This window comes from Parasteatoda tepidariorum, chromosome 11, assembly GCF_982258835.1.
Source record: "Parasteatoda tepidariorum strain Cologne lab strain chromosome 11, Ptep-v5.0, whole genome shotgun sequence".
Classification (NCBI taxonomy): domain Eukaryota; kingdom Metazoa; phylum Arthropoda; class Arachnida; order Araneae; family Theridiidae; genus Parasteatoda; species Parasteatoda tepidariorum.
The window spans coordinates 5174814-5192904 of record NC_141765.1 but is presented as its reverse complement, the minus strand read 5'-3'; the positions used below and the strand labels follow the sequence as shown (position 1 = coordinate 5192904).

General features: G+C 31.1%; 2 protein-coding genes and 1 long non-coding RNA gene across 5 annotated transcripts; 2 read left to right on the top strand and 1 right to left on the bottom strand.

Moving 5' to 3' along the window:
* The first annotated feature begins 2 nt into the window (after window positions 1–2).
* LOC147801196 (uncharacterized) lies at window positions 3–1101 on the top strand. Its single transcript, XM_087154699.1, has 3 exons — window positions 3–96; window positions 176–467; window positions 635–1101. The coding sequence occupies exons 1-3, from the start codon at window positions 16–18 to the stop codon at window positions 919–921; spliced, it is 660 nt and encodes a 219-aa protein (XP_087010825.1). The 5' UTR covers window positions 3–15; the 3' UTR covers window positions 922–1101.
* A 6083-nt stretch (window positions 1102–7184) lies between these two features.
* On the bottom strand, window positions 7185–8934 carry LOC147801195 (uncharacterized). Its single transcript, XM_087154771.1, has 2 exons — window positions 8558–8934; window positions 7185–8291 (listed from the first exon to the last, which is right to left on the bottom strand). The coding sequence occupies exons 1-2, from the start codon at window positions 8600–8602 to the stop codon at window positions 7428–7430; spliced, it is 909 nt and encodes a 302-aa protein (XP_087010897.1). The 5' UTR covers window positions 8603–8934; the 3' UTR covers window positions 7185–7427.
* Window positions 8935–14748: 5814 nt separating this feature from the next.
* LOC147801194 (uncharacterized) lies at window positions 14749–17724 on the top strand. Of its 3 annotated transcripts, none has more exons than XR_015430274.1 (3): window positions 14749–14903; window positions 15821–16004; window positions 16642–17724. It is a non-coding gene; the product is annotated as an uncharacterized LOC147801194 (long non-coding RNA). The 3 variants fall into 3 exon arrangements; XR_015430276.1 differs by having other exon boundaries at window positions 14786–14903; window positions 15833–16004; XR_015430275.1 differs by lacking the exon at window positions 14749–14903 and adding an exon at window positions 15033–15176.
* Window positions 17725–18091: the final 367 nt, after the last annotated feature.

Sequence of the window (18091 nt, the reverse complement as noted above, 5' to 3'; positions counted from 1 at the left end):
TTTTTCAGATGGGGCATGAACTGTAATAAGAGTCAACTGACGCATGTTAATACACTTCCTGATTTCAATAAGATGTTTGCTGACACTACGAAAAAGGTAAGCTTTTTTCAATTAATTAAATTGTTTGTACACATTTTCATTGCTATTTAACATACCGTATACTTTTTTCCAATAGATCAAAGATGTCTATCTATTCAATGAAGAAGTTGCTGCCATACATTGGGAGTCAGATAAACATTTTGTGCCGCAAGATAAATCAACGAATATTTTCTTGGCCGCATTTACAACCTCATGGGCAAGGATGAAACTGTATGAGGAAATGGATAAATTGGGAGAGAGCGTGCTTTACCATGATACAGACTCCATCATCTATTCCCAAAATGGTGAAAATGATCCTCCTATTGGAAACTTCTTGGGGGATTTCACGGACGAGTTGGATGGAGATGTTATCACAACATTCGTATCCGGTAATAGGATTTTTTCTTAAATTTTATTTATTATTTCATTTAGATACTAATTAGATATATCTTTGGAAAATGAATATAATTTCAATTCAAACTATAATAATACATTAGAAATTTTTGATTTTTTTTCCCCTTCATTTTTGTAATTATTATTATTTTCTTTTATTAAGGTGGGCCTAAGAACTATGCGTATGAAACAGCTAATGGTAAACAATGTTGCAAGGTGAGAGGCTTTACGCTAAATTTTCGTAATTCTGAAAAGTTAAACTTCGAGTCCGTCAAGAAAATGGTTTGTGAGCTGAGTGATGATCATATTTCCCTTCATAACCCCACCAAAATCTGCAGAGACGCAAAAAGAAGAAAAGTTATAAACAAACCTGAAACGAAGCTGTACAAAGTTGTTTATGACAAGCGGGTGATTCAACCAGACCTGACTACGCTCCCTTACGGATATTGAAAACAACAACAATGTCTTGTGGGTTAGCCTAACACGGTATCCCTTTGACATCATCTGTCCACCAAAGAGAGGATTAGGGCTCCTGGCGATTGACCTCTTTAAAAAAAACGCGTCTTAACCCTTACCCCACTCGGGTGATGAGGAAAAGGGGTTCTTTAATCTTTGAATGAGATGTGTGTGTGTGTGTGTGTGTTTCTGTGTGTGAGTGAATATTTTCATAAAAATGAAAGAGAGAGAGAGTTACATTTTTTTTTTTTTAAAAAAAGTCATTTATTGAAAAAACGCATTATAAAAATATTTTACAAAATTTTTCAATATTTCAGCCATCTATTTTTTCTAGCAAACAACATAGGCGAAGTATTTACAGATGGTGATTCGGTAAGTAATTTCTTATTAATTACAAATTTTTCAGGTATTTTCATTTCTTTTAATGCTTCGAAAAATTCTTTCTGTCCTTTGGGTTGTTTCTTTTCATTTCTCAATACATTATTTATCAAATGCGTGATATTGCTTCCAGGTAAAAGTTTCTGTCTATATAAAATTTCTCCTTTTTCAGTCCAAGTTAACAGTTCTTTATTCTCTTGTAAGAATTGTAAAAGTTCTTTAGCTCTCTCCTTTTGACTCTTGGGTACAATATTCATGAGTTGCGTTTCTACTAAATTGCTGCTTTCTGAAATATTTTCTTCCTTAATATCTTTAGTTTTTTCTTCCACTTCATTTGAACGCTCCTCCACTGGTTCATTTTTATTCTCCAAAAAAGTAGGAAATTTAACATACTTTTGGAGAATTTGTACATATAACTCTGCCTTTTCATTGTCAGAAATATTTTTATTTTTTAAAATATCATGCATTTGTTGATCCAACTCTGACAGATATTCTACAGTGTTAGTTTGCAGCCTATCTTCCGGCATAAGAATAAATTTTTTAGCGTACTCCATTGATCAAAGATGTTAAAGCTGTTATGGCCGCTGGAATCAGAAATCCTAAGAACCCGTCACCTCGTTGAACAAGAACTTCTCTCTTACGGAATAAAGGTACTTTTTTGTCTGCAATTTTTCTTAAGCTTCTTTTAAAAGGTGAAAGTTTCTTCTTTTGATTTTTATTGAGAGGAATATTACCTTTTAACAAATTAAATACACATTCACAAATATGTTTAATAGATTTTGCTGGACAATGTTTTAAAAATTTCCGCTTTGATTTTGATTTAGCCACAGCTTTTAAGACCTCGAGACAACAGTGTTTACTGTCCGACATTCTAATCGCATTTGATTATTTTATTCTTTGTGAGCTTTAATGAAGGCAAAGTGATTTAAAGTGCTTAAAATTACAGTTAGCACGAAAGGTTAATGGGCAAATGACTATCGTGGTTGGTACACGATCATTTTATCTTTCGGTAATATACCTGTGCGTAGGCGCATATTATCATCAGTATCTGGTTTTAAATCGACTAGTAGGTAACCAAAAGGTTTCGAAGTTGCGTCTTGATACACTTCCTGGAAAAATTTCACTTTTGTTGGATAGAGTTGTCTGCCTAAATGTGTGATTTGACTTTGATCACGTGGGTTTTTGAAAAGAATAAGATAATGAGCATTTAGAGATATTTCTCGCATCTCTTTACCTTTATGGAATATATTCTGTACGATAAAAATGACGGAGACATTACGATGATGGCTATGTTTAGTAAATAAATGCGTCAATTTGGAATTACTGCCTAATTCAGACATTAGATCATCGAGAATAATTAATGCATTTGAAATAGTATTTAAATCAGAAGGAACGCCCTCATGAAATGTCACATTCGGTATTGTTTCAAACATAGCTTGATACGCTCCATAACACCAAATAACCGATTTTGGAAAAGGTTCAATAATTTTAGATTCAATTATTTTTTGGCAGAGCTGGCTTTTTCCACATCCTGTTGGACCAGCCAAAATGCACGTGAACGAATGCCTAAGTTTAGGGAACTCCATAATTTATAGAAAAGAATTAATAAACGAGAATATTTATTAAAAATAAATAACTCAAATAACGGTATGTAAAGAAAAACACAAAATAAAATATCACAGCGTTTTAAAACATTAAAATTTTATTGTTTGAAAGCAAAACGTACTCCAAATTTCTTTTTCACAAATTGATACATGACGAAATCATTTTTTCGATTTACATTGAGATTTTTAATAATGGATAACATAGATATGTCGCGACAACGATTATAAATGAAAAAAATACAATAGGCTCCACATACGTTAGATGTGAGTGATTGAAAAGATACAGAATTCCAACATACATTAGAAATATTAAATAATTTATAAACATTAAGTCCATAGAAATCTGGAGAATGGCCATAGGAATCGAAAAATTCCAGTGTTTTTCCTTCAGTCATGTACAGAGCTAACCAATGCGATCCTGGTAAAGTTGATTCATCAGTGTTGACGATAATAGCTTCATTTTCTTGCAATAAGGGTGTTGTATCTCTCGAGTAAACACCTCTAAATCTAAACGCTGTTGTTGGATCTTTTGATAAAATTTCACAAATCTTTTTTCCATCCATTGTTTAATTTCCAAAATCGTATATAATGTCACGTGCTTTGTTAATTTCTATGACGTTTTCAAATTCTGCGAACACAATAACGCACACTGTTTTTTCTAAAGGTTGCTCAAATTTCATTTCAACTCGTAGATTACTGTGCTTTATTAAATTGAAATGATCGCCATCACATAAATCAGGTGATAAGTCAAAAGCATATAGAGTGTAACCATCACAAAATTCTTCTCTGGAAATAAAGTTACCTCACTTCTCATATGCTCAGTGCTCATGAATAAATTTTGATAAGCTCTTATATATTGTTTTTGTGAAAAGTTGAGTTCCAATGGATTATGGGGGACTGGTTGACCATCTACGTAGACGGCGATATAGTTTAAATTGAAATGTTTAAAATCAAAAGGATTTTTTTCAAATGTTCCATGAAATGCATCATTTTCGACACATCCTATGATAAGTCGTTTAGGAATTTGTCCCACAAATACATTGTCTTGCACAAATGACATGTTTCCTTTAGGAATGGAATACACTTTACAGAGCACTCGGTTGATAGGATATTTTGCAGTATCTTTTTCTAATGCTTTTGCGTGTCCTAGAATGACTCCAGGACTTACACGTACTTTTCTAACTAAAAGCGAAATTCTATCCAATACAACTTTATATCCCGACTTTCCTATTAGACAAAACTCGGGTTTACTACGATTTAATTTAATTTTTATATCAACCATGTTTAATAATAACCTGTTTTGATGAAACAAATCACTATGAATACAACCAATCATATCCACAGTTGCACTTAACTTGAAATAATCTGATCTTTTTTTAAGACCATCGTTTGAATCTTTATAATAAAGTTCGCCCGTCAATTGGGAGGTTTTACTGTCATAACCATGGTTTAAAAGTGTTTCAATGTAAGATCGATAAGGATAAGTATTGCTGGAATTAGATATGATGCGGTCGTTTAAAGAAATATCCACTTGAGAAAATAATGAGTGTAAAAATAAATTTACCGGACCAATTTTATCATCAGCTGTTAAATTGGTATTATCGTTTTTTAAAATTTTTGCTTGTACGTGAAGCTGAGTTTGGCTTAGATCAATAAATTCATCACCAGAACCAGATATATGAAATTCAACGGGTCCGCCATCAAACACATTCGATAACGGGTGAAATTCAACCCACTGTCCACTTTGTATAACTGTTTGCGTGCCGGGCATTTGAAACAATTCCAGTTCAGACTTTACACATTCCGGGGAACCTTTTAAAAGAAACGTCATGATGAGTCGAAAATATCACGTCCTCTCACTTTCTGTTTCTTTGATGAAATGATCTTTTTCTTAGTCTTGCGTTTTCTTTTATAGCGTCCACTGCCAATCATTGACTGTATTTTCCCAAGTGCTTTATTGGCCAGATTTTTACCCGACTCTTTTGCTCTATTTTTGGCTGATGTTTTCAAATCTTGGCCTGCTAGTACATCGGACATAACACGTGATCCTGTGACTAATGCTTCTTTTCCAACAGTTTTTGACCCGCGAACAATGTATGGTAGGGCTGCTCTAAATAGACGTCTAAATATGCCGCCCAGACCATAACCTTTTTGATACGACACACCACGATAATAAGGTAAACCGTTTCCCGCTTGGGAAGCATAATGGTCCTCCAACTTCTTGGAACAGCAAACATAAGGTACTTTCATCTTGACTGCTTATCTTGAAATGAAGCCTTTTTAAAAAAACACGCAATATTTATAGTATTTGTCGCATTCGGAAATGCAGCACAACCATCACTTTACCTCTTTCAAACGGAACAAAATCTCCTGAATTCAGTCTGAGTTCGATTTGAATTGTTTGAAATGAATGTCTCGTTAAGGGTAAGTATTGAGGTCTATCATAATACTGACTGATAGTTTCACCATCATGTCCTTTTATTCGGACGATCCGCAGTAAAGGAGCTTGTGTATCTCCGACAATTTGGGGGGAAATAAGATCTGTGTACACATAGAAAACTGAAAAATTAGACCATGCGTCAGCCACAAATTCGCTTTTCTGGTTACCCGTAATGATTGCATCACGTTGAAATCCTAACAATTCGCCTAACTTCTCTAAATGAAGGCTGCAACCTTGAACGGCGTTAATTTTAACTCGTTTCGTAGCTTTATTGTAATTTATTGTAAACCGACTTGGATTTTTAGGTAAAGCAAGTTGTATAGCTGATACAATATCGAACATTGATTCATAACACCCCACATCAATTGCTTGCTTAACAGTCGATATGATATTACCATTATTTATCTTGTATTGAAAATAATTATTAGTTTCATTAACGTTCAGCCAAGAATGCGGATAAATGATTTCAGATAAACCTACTTCCCATTCACCTCTTAAATCCACTGGTATAGGTAATTGAGTTTTGAAATGAGAGATTTTATTATCAGGAAAGAATCGCGTTGAGCTATCAGAAGGTAACGTCACGTAGAAAGACATTTTTAAAAATGAACCTTTAACGAATACGCTTCACTATTTATACTTTATGAACATCCGTCACCCAATCATTAAACTTATCCGAATAACCTAGAAATTTAACAAAATATTGCATCTTTCCATTGATTTTTTTCTTCTTAATTATTTTTTCAACTGGATAAAATCCAGAATCGACTACTTTTTGTAATTCTTCTGCATAAAAGGTACCTTCGATTGATTCATTCATTAAATCTTTCAATTTATAAACTATAGGATTTCGTGGAATTATTTTATCTATAACAAATAATTCTCGTGTCCAATTATTTTCATATCCTTTTTCAAATGTAAGTTTTGATTTACTAATGCGAACAGTGTCACCGATTTGAAAGACAGGCTTATCATTATTCACCTTATCACTATATAAATTATTCCAGACTTCTTTTTGATTATCGATATTCACTGAGGCTGGTTCCATTTTTATACTTCTGTGTTTGGTATGATTATAACTATCGATTAATTTAGAAATGACGTCAATATATTTTTTCGTATTATATTCTGTAAAGTATTTCCACATCTTCATTTTTAAAGTACGGTTAAACCTCTCAACAATACTTGATTTAGTTTCATTATTCGTTGTAAAGAAATGAACTCCTAAATTTTTAAGATACTGCTGTATAAGTTTATTAGTAAATTCTGTTCCTTTATCTGATTGCAGTTTCTCAGGTTTTCTTTCTCTAAAAATAGTTTTTAAAGCTGGCAATACATTTTTGGCTGATTTGTCTTTAATAGGAATAGCCCACGCATACTTTGAGAAACAATCTATACAAGTTAGCAAATATTTGAATCCATTATTAAATTTCGCTAAAGATTGCATGTCAACTAAATCAATTTGAAATTGTTCATCTATACCTCCAACAATCACTCGATTCCGTTTAAATATCTTTTTTACTGGTTTATGCAAAGTATAAGAATCTTTAGTCTCTAACCATTTCTTAACGTCACTTTTCTTCACTTTACCTTTCACAGAATTATAAATAGCATTTACACCTCCAAAACTTCCTGGATGTCCAGGTTTCGTATAAACTGATGAAAGTAAATGATCCATAATCTATTTTTAAAAAAATTTTTAGAAATTATTTTTTTTTTCTCTAATAACAGTTTTATTTCTAACAGTTAAAATTAACTCTCATAAACATTCTTAAAAATAACGGTATACAATAATTTCAATAAAATTAAATAGTAATATCTATACAAGTATTGAATTTTTTTTTTTTTTTTCCTTTTTAAATTTAAGCAAGAATTTTATTTTAAGAATATGAAGAAAAAAAGTATTATACTGAAAAAGAAAAGTCATGCCTGCTGAAATAGAAAAACATTTTCTCCTCTGGAAAAGAAAGTTTCACACAAAATTTTTAACAAATACCTAATAACAACAGCAAATTGTGTGAACGTTATTAAATACATTTTATTTTCAAAGACAATAATAATAATAAAAACTTAACTATTTAAATTTCGAAAGAACAAAAATCCTTCCTTGCTGCAGCAATACATAGATCCAGACGGATGACTTTCAAATATTGTTCACTCAGATAGTCAATCAATGGAACACATTCCGGATAGATCCTGTTTTCGCACAGTTCTTTTTCAAAATCACGAACTAGCCCAACAACGTTTAAAAACATGCAGGACTCGTTAAAATCCTTGACGGACGCTAGTTCACCAATTTCAATATCCTCGTCCCCAACTCTCATAGGTGGTTGGAGACCTTTCTTCGCACCTATATGTCTGTATAAGACGAGTGTCAAACAGTTATTGAGGTCCCGTTCAACTTCGTCGTAGCGGCTGCTGTTCGGCTTTTCCAAAGGTATATTCCTTTTGGAAATCATTTTAAAAGTCTCCAATAGATCCCTAGACTTAAACTTCAGGGTTAGGTAGCTGGATATCACTTCCTCTTGGACATTTTTAATGGCGTTCCACTGGGCGAAGCTAATGTCTAGGGGGAACTTGTACAGTCGTCCACTTCTACACTTGTGTTCGTGAGTGAGCGTGTACTTGCCGTCATCAGCCATGAGCAAATAAAACTCCCTCTTATCGTATTCATTGATCGCCTCAAGAGCTAAGTTGATTTCAACGATGTCGAAAATGGAGGTGGGTGGGCCATGTTGAAAACACACAGTGAACTGTTCCGGCTTAAGAGTGAGCCCCACTGTTGATGGATAATAGTCATCTCCGTAGCGATTAAACTTTCGAATATGAATAGCTGTCTTTTCCTTGAAGGTGCTGGTCAAAACAAAGTAGTTGTCGCCAATTGGGTAGTAGTGTTCGGGATAGCAGCCCTCTTGAAACAAACCTTTTCTCTTTGGTACATCCTAAAAATAAAAAATAAATATTTTGAGTCACCAAGAAAAAACGTTATTATGATTGAACATTATTTCAAAAATTATTTCTAAGTAATATGAATATCTGAAATAAAAGTTTAAGAGTAAAAATATATGATTAAGATAGGTTAGTTAAGAAATAAGTAGTTAAAGAATTTAAAATTATGTTTAGGCTGAAAATCTATTAACATTAAATAAATTAATTATTACACATGAACAGTCATAAAATAAGGGTAAAGAAAATAATAAGTACTTACTTGAATTTCAATGTGCTTTCTTTTTAATGAAGAGTTGGTTGCCATAACTATCTAAAGACTGTAAAACAACACTTAAGAAATAAATATTAACAATTTTTCAAGAAGTAACTACTCACAACAGAGCAAAGGGACTTGTGATATACGATAAGGAAATTATTACCAACACAGTATTAATCGTTGCCAACAAAGGAAATATAACTCTAACAACCAATCAGAAAAATATCAAACTGTCACATGCTTAACAACTTACCAGCGCAAGTGAAAGGAACTGAATTCAACACACACGTCATAGACCAAGATTTAGCATGTTTTATCTTATCAGAATGACTCGCTCTGTAATCAGTAGTTGTGTTATCACACGGAACACACTAAATATTAACACGTGCATGGACAGTAGTGTTGCCACCCAGAGAAAGTTATCATAGCATTTAGTAGGGCAGAAATAATTATTTAATAACTGTCAAAGGTTAAGTGAAAATATATCGATGAAACTATATGATTATATCGATATCAAATCCTTTTTATTTATACACGTGTTCAGAATACAAAAGTTTAACTTATTAACACATATCTAACCAAGCATTCGTGGGTCAGTGGTTATGATATCCAACTACTGACCCACGAAGGCTTTTTAATGGCGTGAGTTCGATCCTCAGCCTTAATTATATTTAATAAATAATATTAAAAACAGATTTAAATAATAAAAATAGATTTAAAGTTATTTTATTCCACATAGATGGCGCCACTAGATCAAAAGCATGATATCATTTATGTGTTATGTAATAAAAGATGACGTCATAACTTCATAATATACAATATCTCCCCAAATAACAAAGTTTCTAAGTGTTGCCATCCTTAAAAACTAATAATAAGTGTTGCCGCCCTCAAAAAACTAATAAATTAAATAATATTTAAAAAAACGAAACTAAATTAAAAACAGAAACCGAAACTAAAATATATTAGGCTTAAGAAAAAAAGAAATAAGCTCCCCATGACGCTGCAGACGAAGTTTCGATTTTCAGGCGGGCAGAAATAAGCAACTTCCGGTTTATGGGCGGGCAGAAATAAGCACATCCGGTTTATGGGCGGGCAGAAATAGGCAACTTCCGGTTGAGGCAGAAATAAGCACCGGTTGACTGTGACGTCACTTCCGTCCCCTCTAGTGAGGCGCCTACTACTCCTGCTCCGCATGGCGGTGAATGATCGCACAGCTTCCTCCAGGCAGCTGGCAGCACATTGGTCTACTGCTACAGGTGTACAATTGTCGGCTTCGTCAATTCGTCGTCGTCTGCTGCGCCGTGGATTGCGTGCAAGGGTGCCATTATACAGGATTCCCCTCACGGCGGATCATCGACGGCTGCGTCGGCAGTGGGCTCTTGAGCACAGAGACTGGCGAGCTGATTGGCACCAAGTTGTCTTTTCAGATGAATCACGCTTCAATTTGTGGACCCATGATGGCCGTGTTCGTGTTAGACGTTATGCCGGTCAACGCTGCCTTCCTGAGTGTATTATTGAACGACATAGTGGTCGAACACCCGGAGTTATGGTCTGGGGTGCGATTTCGTATCATGGACGATCCAATTTGATACGAATTGAGGGTAATCTCAATAGCAACAGATACGTCCGTGAAGTGCTACAGCCCGAAGTCGTTCCTTTCCTTCAAGGCATCCCTGGAGCTATCTTTCAGCAGGATAATGCACGCCCACATGTTGCGCGGACTGTTAGAGACTTCTGTTCAGCACAACGCATGCAACTTCTTCCTTGGCCTGCTTATTCGCCGGATATGTCGCCTATTGAGCACGTGTGGGATATGGTTGGTCGGCGTCTCACTCGTGATCCGCGTCCTGCAGTTTCCAAAGACGAACTTTGGTTGCGCATACAAGCGATATGGAATTCTCTTCCTCAAGCAGATATTCAACATCTGTTTGACTCCATGCCACGTCGTATAGCAGCACTTATTGCAGCGCGTGGTGGCTGCACCAAATACTGATTTCGGAAGCTTAATTTGTTTCTTTTGTTTTGAAAATTTCATCATTTATTTGTATCAGTACAAGTCGTTTCTGCATTAAATTTCATTTGATTCTGATGATTCTTTCATGGTGTTGCATTTTCTACAAACAGCAGTTTATAATTTATTAAAAATAATACATAAAGTAATCAAGACGGATAAAATAAAATTGTCAAGATATCTGGAGAAGTTTATTTTTTATTACAACCTTAATTGTTATACTAAATAAACCATGTGTTCATTTATTAGTTCAATAACGTATCAGTAAAAACTTATTGCAACATTTCACATATTTCAATAGCAGTTTTGACAACTGTAGAGATTTCTTACCTCTACTATGTTAAATATAAGTTTAATCTGCGTAATTTAATCTACACAAATAATCAAATGAAGGCTATTAAATCAATTAACCAGTATGTTTTGGAAAGCTAATTATATTGTTTTAAATTCTGATTTTAATTATAAAATCAGAATGTGAGATATATAACTTGCAACATTTTAATATTTCAACAGATTTTTTCTGACAAAATTGTTATAAGTCGGAACAAATTAGATTTGACAATAAAATTCAGTATCATCTTCTTACATGTCATATTTTGCTGGCATTTCAGTATTTCTTTTTCTCTTTAAAAGATAGAACAAGTTTATGTTACATTGGAAATAAGATAATTTTCAATTTTCTATAGGTTCAAAGTATATTAAAAACGAAAAATAGGTAATGGGTGTAAATAAGTTTTTGCTAATTTGGTTGGCTATAGTAATGGAGATAAACTATCCTGTTCAGTTCTTGCTAAATAGCCATCTAGGTCCTTAAGAAGTTAAACATGTGGCAGCAAAACTAAGAAGATGTATTTTATTATGTTTATATTCACCACAACATTCAATATTTAATTTCAAAAACTTGTAAATTCGTGGTAACGAGAAATGTGTGGTTTTTCAAATTTTAATTTTAACTTTATAATTGCGACACTAATGCTACAGTTTTCTTAATTTATTAAGGACAATATAAGTCCTGTTAAAATATTAAGATACAGACTACTACAAGCATAAAAACTTAATTTTTCTAAATGAAATTTCAAATTTAAGAAAATAAATAAAAAAAGTTTCAAATCTTTGAAAAAATTAAAATTTGCCAAAAATTGACGTCTACGTCATGAAGGTTCTAGTAAATTGCAGAGTAAATTTTACTTAGAGTTTTTCGTTGAGTTTTGCCGTTGTAGATTATTTAGAGATTGGCAAGTTTTTATTGGAGTTTTACTAATTTTAATTGAATTTAATTTTAGTAGAGAAAATAATGTTCCACTGCTCATACATTCTAAAAGAAAAAATATTGGCACTATATAAAAATGGAAAATCCACCACAGAAATTGGTTGGGTATTGAATATGTCGTATTATACAGCTAGAACTTGGCATTTGAGGCAAATAAATTGTATTTTTAAGTTGAAAATTAGTAATTTAAAGGTATATATTTCGAAATAAATTCCTTATTACTTAAGTGTATTAAATTGTAATCAGCATCTGATTTTATTTTTAAATTTTTCATGTATTGTTGCAAAAAAAAATTAGCTTCTCAAAACTATTTGCATTATTAGCTCTTTAAACGAACCCTCTATTTTTTTTGTAAATTTACGTTAAACTACATTTCAGATTTTTTTGTAAAATAAAAGTTCATGGAGCCTATTATTTTTTATAGTTTGCCTAAAAGTAATTTGGTTTTTAAGACCTTTGATGAGTTGTAAAATTTTACCTATAGTAAAGTATTGACCATTCAGTACTTAGAAAAAACCGGATTAAAATTATGAATAATTTATAAACAAACGGATAAATATCCAAATAAGCAAAAAAAAAAAAAATTTTTATTCAGAGAAAGTACGTTTCTGTGTCCGATTTCGAAACTTAATAGTTAGCACTAAATAATTTTCATATATGAGGTCACCCTCAGGAACCATTAAGATTGACACTTAGTATGTGAAAATCAGATCATTAGAACGAAAGTTATTGAGGGTGGTTATGAGGGAAAGTTATTATTATTATAATTATTATAATTTTTTTTTTTTGGTCCACTGTACAATGCTAACATGAATTCGCAGATATACAATTGTTAATAGTTTTAGTAGTTCCTGTACTTAAGTGAAAAAAGAAATATTTCTTAAAAATGTGTTTTCTTTCTCACAAAAGAGAGAATAAAATTGTCTAAATATAGAAATTCGTTAAGTTGTAGCAAAATACGAGGATTTTCTTTTGAGAAACAGTAGAGTACGATGGGAGTAGTGAGGTAAGAGATTTTTCTATATTCCTCTCACACATCGAATATGCTATCAAATTAAGAGTAATTGTCTCTAATACTGGAAGTAGATTAATATCGTACTTGAGAGCTATGAAGACTTCGTAGTTAATTTTGTTATTTACTTTGTTTCATGACATTTCTTCAATATTTTTTTAGATAAATAATAATTTTTCTCCCTATTAATTTCAATAAAATTTGAAAATCACAAAAATTTCGGGACATCTATTGAAATGTTTAATAATTAAGAATACTTTCTTTATTTTATTTTTTTAAAGGAAATTAAGGATTACTTTGAGCCCTGATTATGTACTACTATAAAGCAGTTACATGTTTTGGTGCATGAAATGTTCTGTTATAATTTAATTTTCATAGTGTATTTCAATTATGATTACTTTTATAAAACTTAATTTAATTAGTTATGAAGTTAAGCTTTTAAGTATATTTAGAAAAATTCAATTTATGTTTAAAAGTAGTATTCCTCTTCATTTTATAAATTTTTCTTTAGTAAACACAAAGAGAAAAAAAAAAGGAAGAGAGAGAAAGACTAAGTCAGTAGAAAAATCATTTATTTATTATAAAATGAAAACAATTTAGACATACATTTGGATTAAAAATACCACAGCTACCTACATTATAAGAAAAATCCAGTACATTTTACAAATTAAATTTTTAGTCTATGAACAAAATGTAAAATTCTTCTTTTACAGATCTTTAAAAGCAGTTAAGATAAATAAAATACCAAAAGTAATACTTTTCGATGTGAGTGACAGTCATACATTTCATTCATAATTCTAAATATTTATTAGGCACCTACTTAACTTTTGAAAGTTTTAGATTACAAGATATAAATATGATAGGCGTGCTACAAAAATTTGAAAACAAAATGACAAAAATTTGACAACAGTTTAGAACAATCATGTTTGAAATTACAAAAGTGCTGGTATTTCTTTTTAATGTTAAGACACTTTAGGTAATAAAATGAAACAAAACATTCTAAAATACTATTTATATTGCAATACCAGAGCCATTATAGGGGTAGAGGAAAACAGAGCCATAGGACTAGATCTCAATGATTTTACACTGAGATCAGGGTTGTTCAATAATTATCAGGGTAAACCCGAAAAAAATTGCTTTTTATAACAAATCAACTCTAGTTATTAAGTTTATAATAGAATAATATTTATATTTCCATCACTTCTATATTCTGCGCTTTAAAAATTTTTAATTAACTTTTTTAAAAACATTTATTATTAGAAGAGAGAGATAATGTACTAAGGTGTTGAGTTAATCAATCACAATATAAAAAAAGGGATGATATAAAAAAATGCTACTATATACTTTATTAACTCAAATTTACCCAAGTACTATTAACTATATCATTAAAACAAATTAAAATGTTCAAAACATTATTTTAATCAACATTACTTTCAAGTAGTCAAAATGTATACTAATCCAATCAGCTTTCTTCATAACATTCATTTGGGTCACCTAGAAATATCTATTTCTGTACTGAGGGACCAAAACTGGATTTTCAACAAGACTGACCTGGCAGTCGTAACAATACTCAGGTCAGAACTGTGAAAAATTCAGTCAATGCAGGAGCCTTATTTCCACATCTAACTGATGATGATAACAACCAAGAACAAAACTAAAAGCATTGCAACTGAATATACATAACACGAAGCACAATTTGTGTTACAATACAACTTGTGCTTTTCAATATTATTCTAAATTTTAAAAATATCACTTATAGTAGTAATGTTATCATAGCAACATCATACAAATAATGTAATATACTTATGTCTGTGGGTACGATTTTTGTAGATTTTCGCCCTAGATTAAAAGGAAGTGAAGGTCTGTTTTATGTGGTGGCAACGATTAAAAGGTTACTATTTTAATTCTCGTGGCTACATTATTTGCTGTAGTCGCCAGTCAGTGCTTTTGCTCTGCTTTGGCTCCATTCGTAGTCATTGTAGCACGTGTTAGATTAGCTATAGATATACATAGATTTTATTAATTTTAGTAATTAAGACTTGGATAATCTCTTATGGTAAGTTTATTTATTATAAGTTTTGAATTTAAAAAATATTCAATTTTTATGTTATTACATCATTATGTTATTACATATATTATTATGTCATCTGTTTATTACATCACGTGTTAAATCTTATATTTATAAATATTACAATCGCTCGATTATTGATATAGTTAAGTGTTTTTTTTTTGCCTATGCAAGTGTAAATGTTGAATAAACAACGTATAGCTAATATAAAGAAACCGTGATTATATTCAATTCCGCAAACATGTTATCAGATCTGTTATGGTATGTTGTAGGGTTTTATTATTTTCAAAAGTTTTATTTATAGTTTTGAATTTTAAATACTCTATTCTATACTATTCATCTGTTTATTTTATCACGTGTTACCTTTTTTTGGAGTTAAATATTGTAATCGCTTGATTGTTAATACTATGTATTTTTTTCTATAAATGTATATGTACGTACATGTATGTTCTATACATGTAAACAGTTCAGTAAATAATGTATGACTACAATTCTGCAATATATTATGGTACATAAATCTTCTGTGTTGTATCTTCCGATAACTTAATTTAGACAGTTATAGCAAAATGTGTTTAGGTGGCAGGCATGCATTTGCTTACAAAAAACATGTGATCTGTTTAACTATTAAAACCCGTGGTGTAATTTGTAACACAGTATTGTATAATACATGTAATATTGTATGCATAATTCAATAATATTAAGGTGTAATTTTAGCTCTTAATTTTGTTTAATTTGTTAAAATCAAAAATATGTTTTATATAACTACATTTAAGTACTTTTAATGTCTGAAAAAGATATACAAATAAACAAAAAGAATTTAATTAGTTAACACACTCTGTGATCTAGTATTTGTTTAAGCATGTTACGAGTATTTCTTGTAATATATAATTTTTTTTTAAATCTAGATTTTCATTTAGATGAAGGCTTAAGTAATCAGGGATTCAATGTTGAAATATTTGAAACCCCATCTTCCTGATGTAATTCTGGGTCGCAATGTGCACCTTGAAAACTTTCCAGGATTTAAAATTAAATGTTTAATGGAGAAAATTAAGGAGTTTAGTGGATTTGGTGTGATTGTTCTACATATTGGTAAGTAGGTACCTTGTCTAAATTCACATAAACCTCTATTATCTATTTATTGATAGGCTGAAACTGTGGTTCCCAATTACCTTTTAATAGAACTCAGTGGTGTGTTAAAAAAAGGGTTTTCTATGAATAAAATTTTTTTATATTTTAGTTGTTATATCTTGAATAAATTATGAGAAGGTTCCTGAAAATATATGCATTTTCTGTTACGCTTTTCAAAATAAAAAATAGAATAGCTGAATATGTTAAGAAAGAATGTGATTCAACAATCTTTTCAATGTTTATGCTTTTTCTAGCTTCCGTTTCAATGGAAACCATATTTCTCTCTATTTATTTAATTTTCAGCTTTTGTATTTATACCAAAAACTCCACGAATGTGCATTTAACTGCTGAACACAAATTTCTGATTTGTAATTGTTAATGAATCAAGAAAATTTCATTCCTCTTATTTTATGATTTCAAAATAAAATTTACTTTAATTTGTTAATAAACTCACTAATGTCTTTAGATATTATTTTTATATTGCTGGGGTTCTTTCCTACTATTTATATAAAGATTTAAAACTGCTGTAGTAGAATCAGTTTTTCATAATCGTTTTAAGTATTTTGTAAATAAATAGCCTTGATAACTTTATTTTCAGGTTCTATCGATTACTCTGTGAATGGTAGAGCCTATATACCAGTATGAAGGATTAAGAAATTTTGTTGAACAATCCTAGAAGGGTATACTATAAAAAAAATTTTCATTAATGCTTTTGCCTCTTAATTCTTGTTTTAGGAGATTGGTGTTCTATTGTATAGTGTCATGACCATTTTAACCAACAATGAGTGCCTGAAGATTTTATAAAATCCGTAACATTCACCTTTTTGATAAATTTGAACGAGTGTGCCATTCTTGTTTAAGAATTTTATAAAACAAAGTAATGTAAGGCCTAAGATATCTATAAAATGTAAACCTTTCTTCTCTTCAAGTTATGGATAAAGAAATTCAAAGATTTAAGTGAGAAATGGACATGACACAAAAGGAATATATGCCTCTTGGGGAACCCGCCTTGCTATATGCTGTTAGGTTGTTCCATAATGATTATGGTGTACTTATTACTTGTTCCTTGTTTCTATTTATAATAATGGATTATAAAACTTGTAAACCCTAAGCAATGTTGTTTTAAAGTTTTTTTTAGATATTTAATCATTTGAAATAAAAAGAAATTAGCATAATTATAGAGTGTTTAGTATTTTAATTATAACAATCAGTTTTTAAATAAGTTTTTGGAACAGCCTAATAAAAGGGGTCAACGCATCTGTGCAACCGTACCTCTTGAGCAGAGCTGTATATACTTGTAGAGTTTATTTATAAAGTGTTAAGAGTTTCATTTTAGAAAATTGTGGAAGTAAAAATTTTAAGTTTCTCTTCAAAGAAACTTACAGAGTTTACAGCCCTGCTCTTGGGTGATGTGGAAAATGGTTGCAATCATGCCTGTTTTAAAAGTTGAATTTCAGGTCTGTTCTTTTCATTATTCTGAGGAGGGTCGCGGAGCCAAATTTACAAGCATTTACTTAGCCTGGTGATGAAAGCTGGAGCAGCCTGTCATTATTAAACATCTTGTCTGTCCTAGGTGATGAAAGTTGGTTCAATTAGCTGTATATTCAAATCCAGTGTTTTTAGAATGTATTTGTATGTCATGTATATAATAAAACTATTGTGTTTGGTTTTTGTTCAACAATTACTGTGTTCACATGCATGTTTTTTAATAAATTTCCAATTGTCACACTGCAGAGTTAATGTACCTTTTAATAATATATCCTGTAAGCAGCACCCACTATTTTTTACAAGTTGTATAATTTTTACAAAAAAAAAAAAATTTAAAAGAGAGAATGTTTAGTTAAGATTCTATCTCATCGAAACTTTATGCATGATTTTACAGAATTCTAAGTATAAAAACTTTTTATATTCATAAATTATGTATTTAGAATTTCAAATGTCAAAGTGATACTACTTAACTTAATAGACAGTTTTAAGTAATGTTTCAAAAAAGATGCAACATTTTCATTCTATGCTGAAAATTATGGTTTAGCAATTAATTTTTTTAA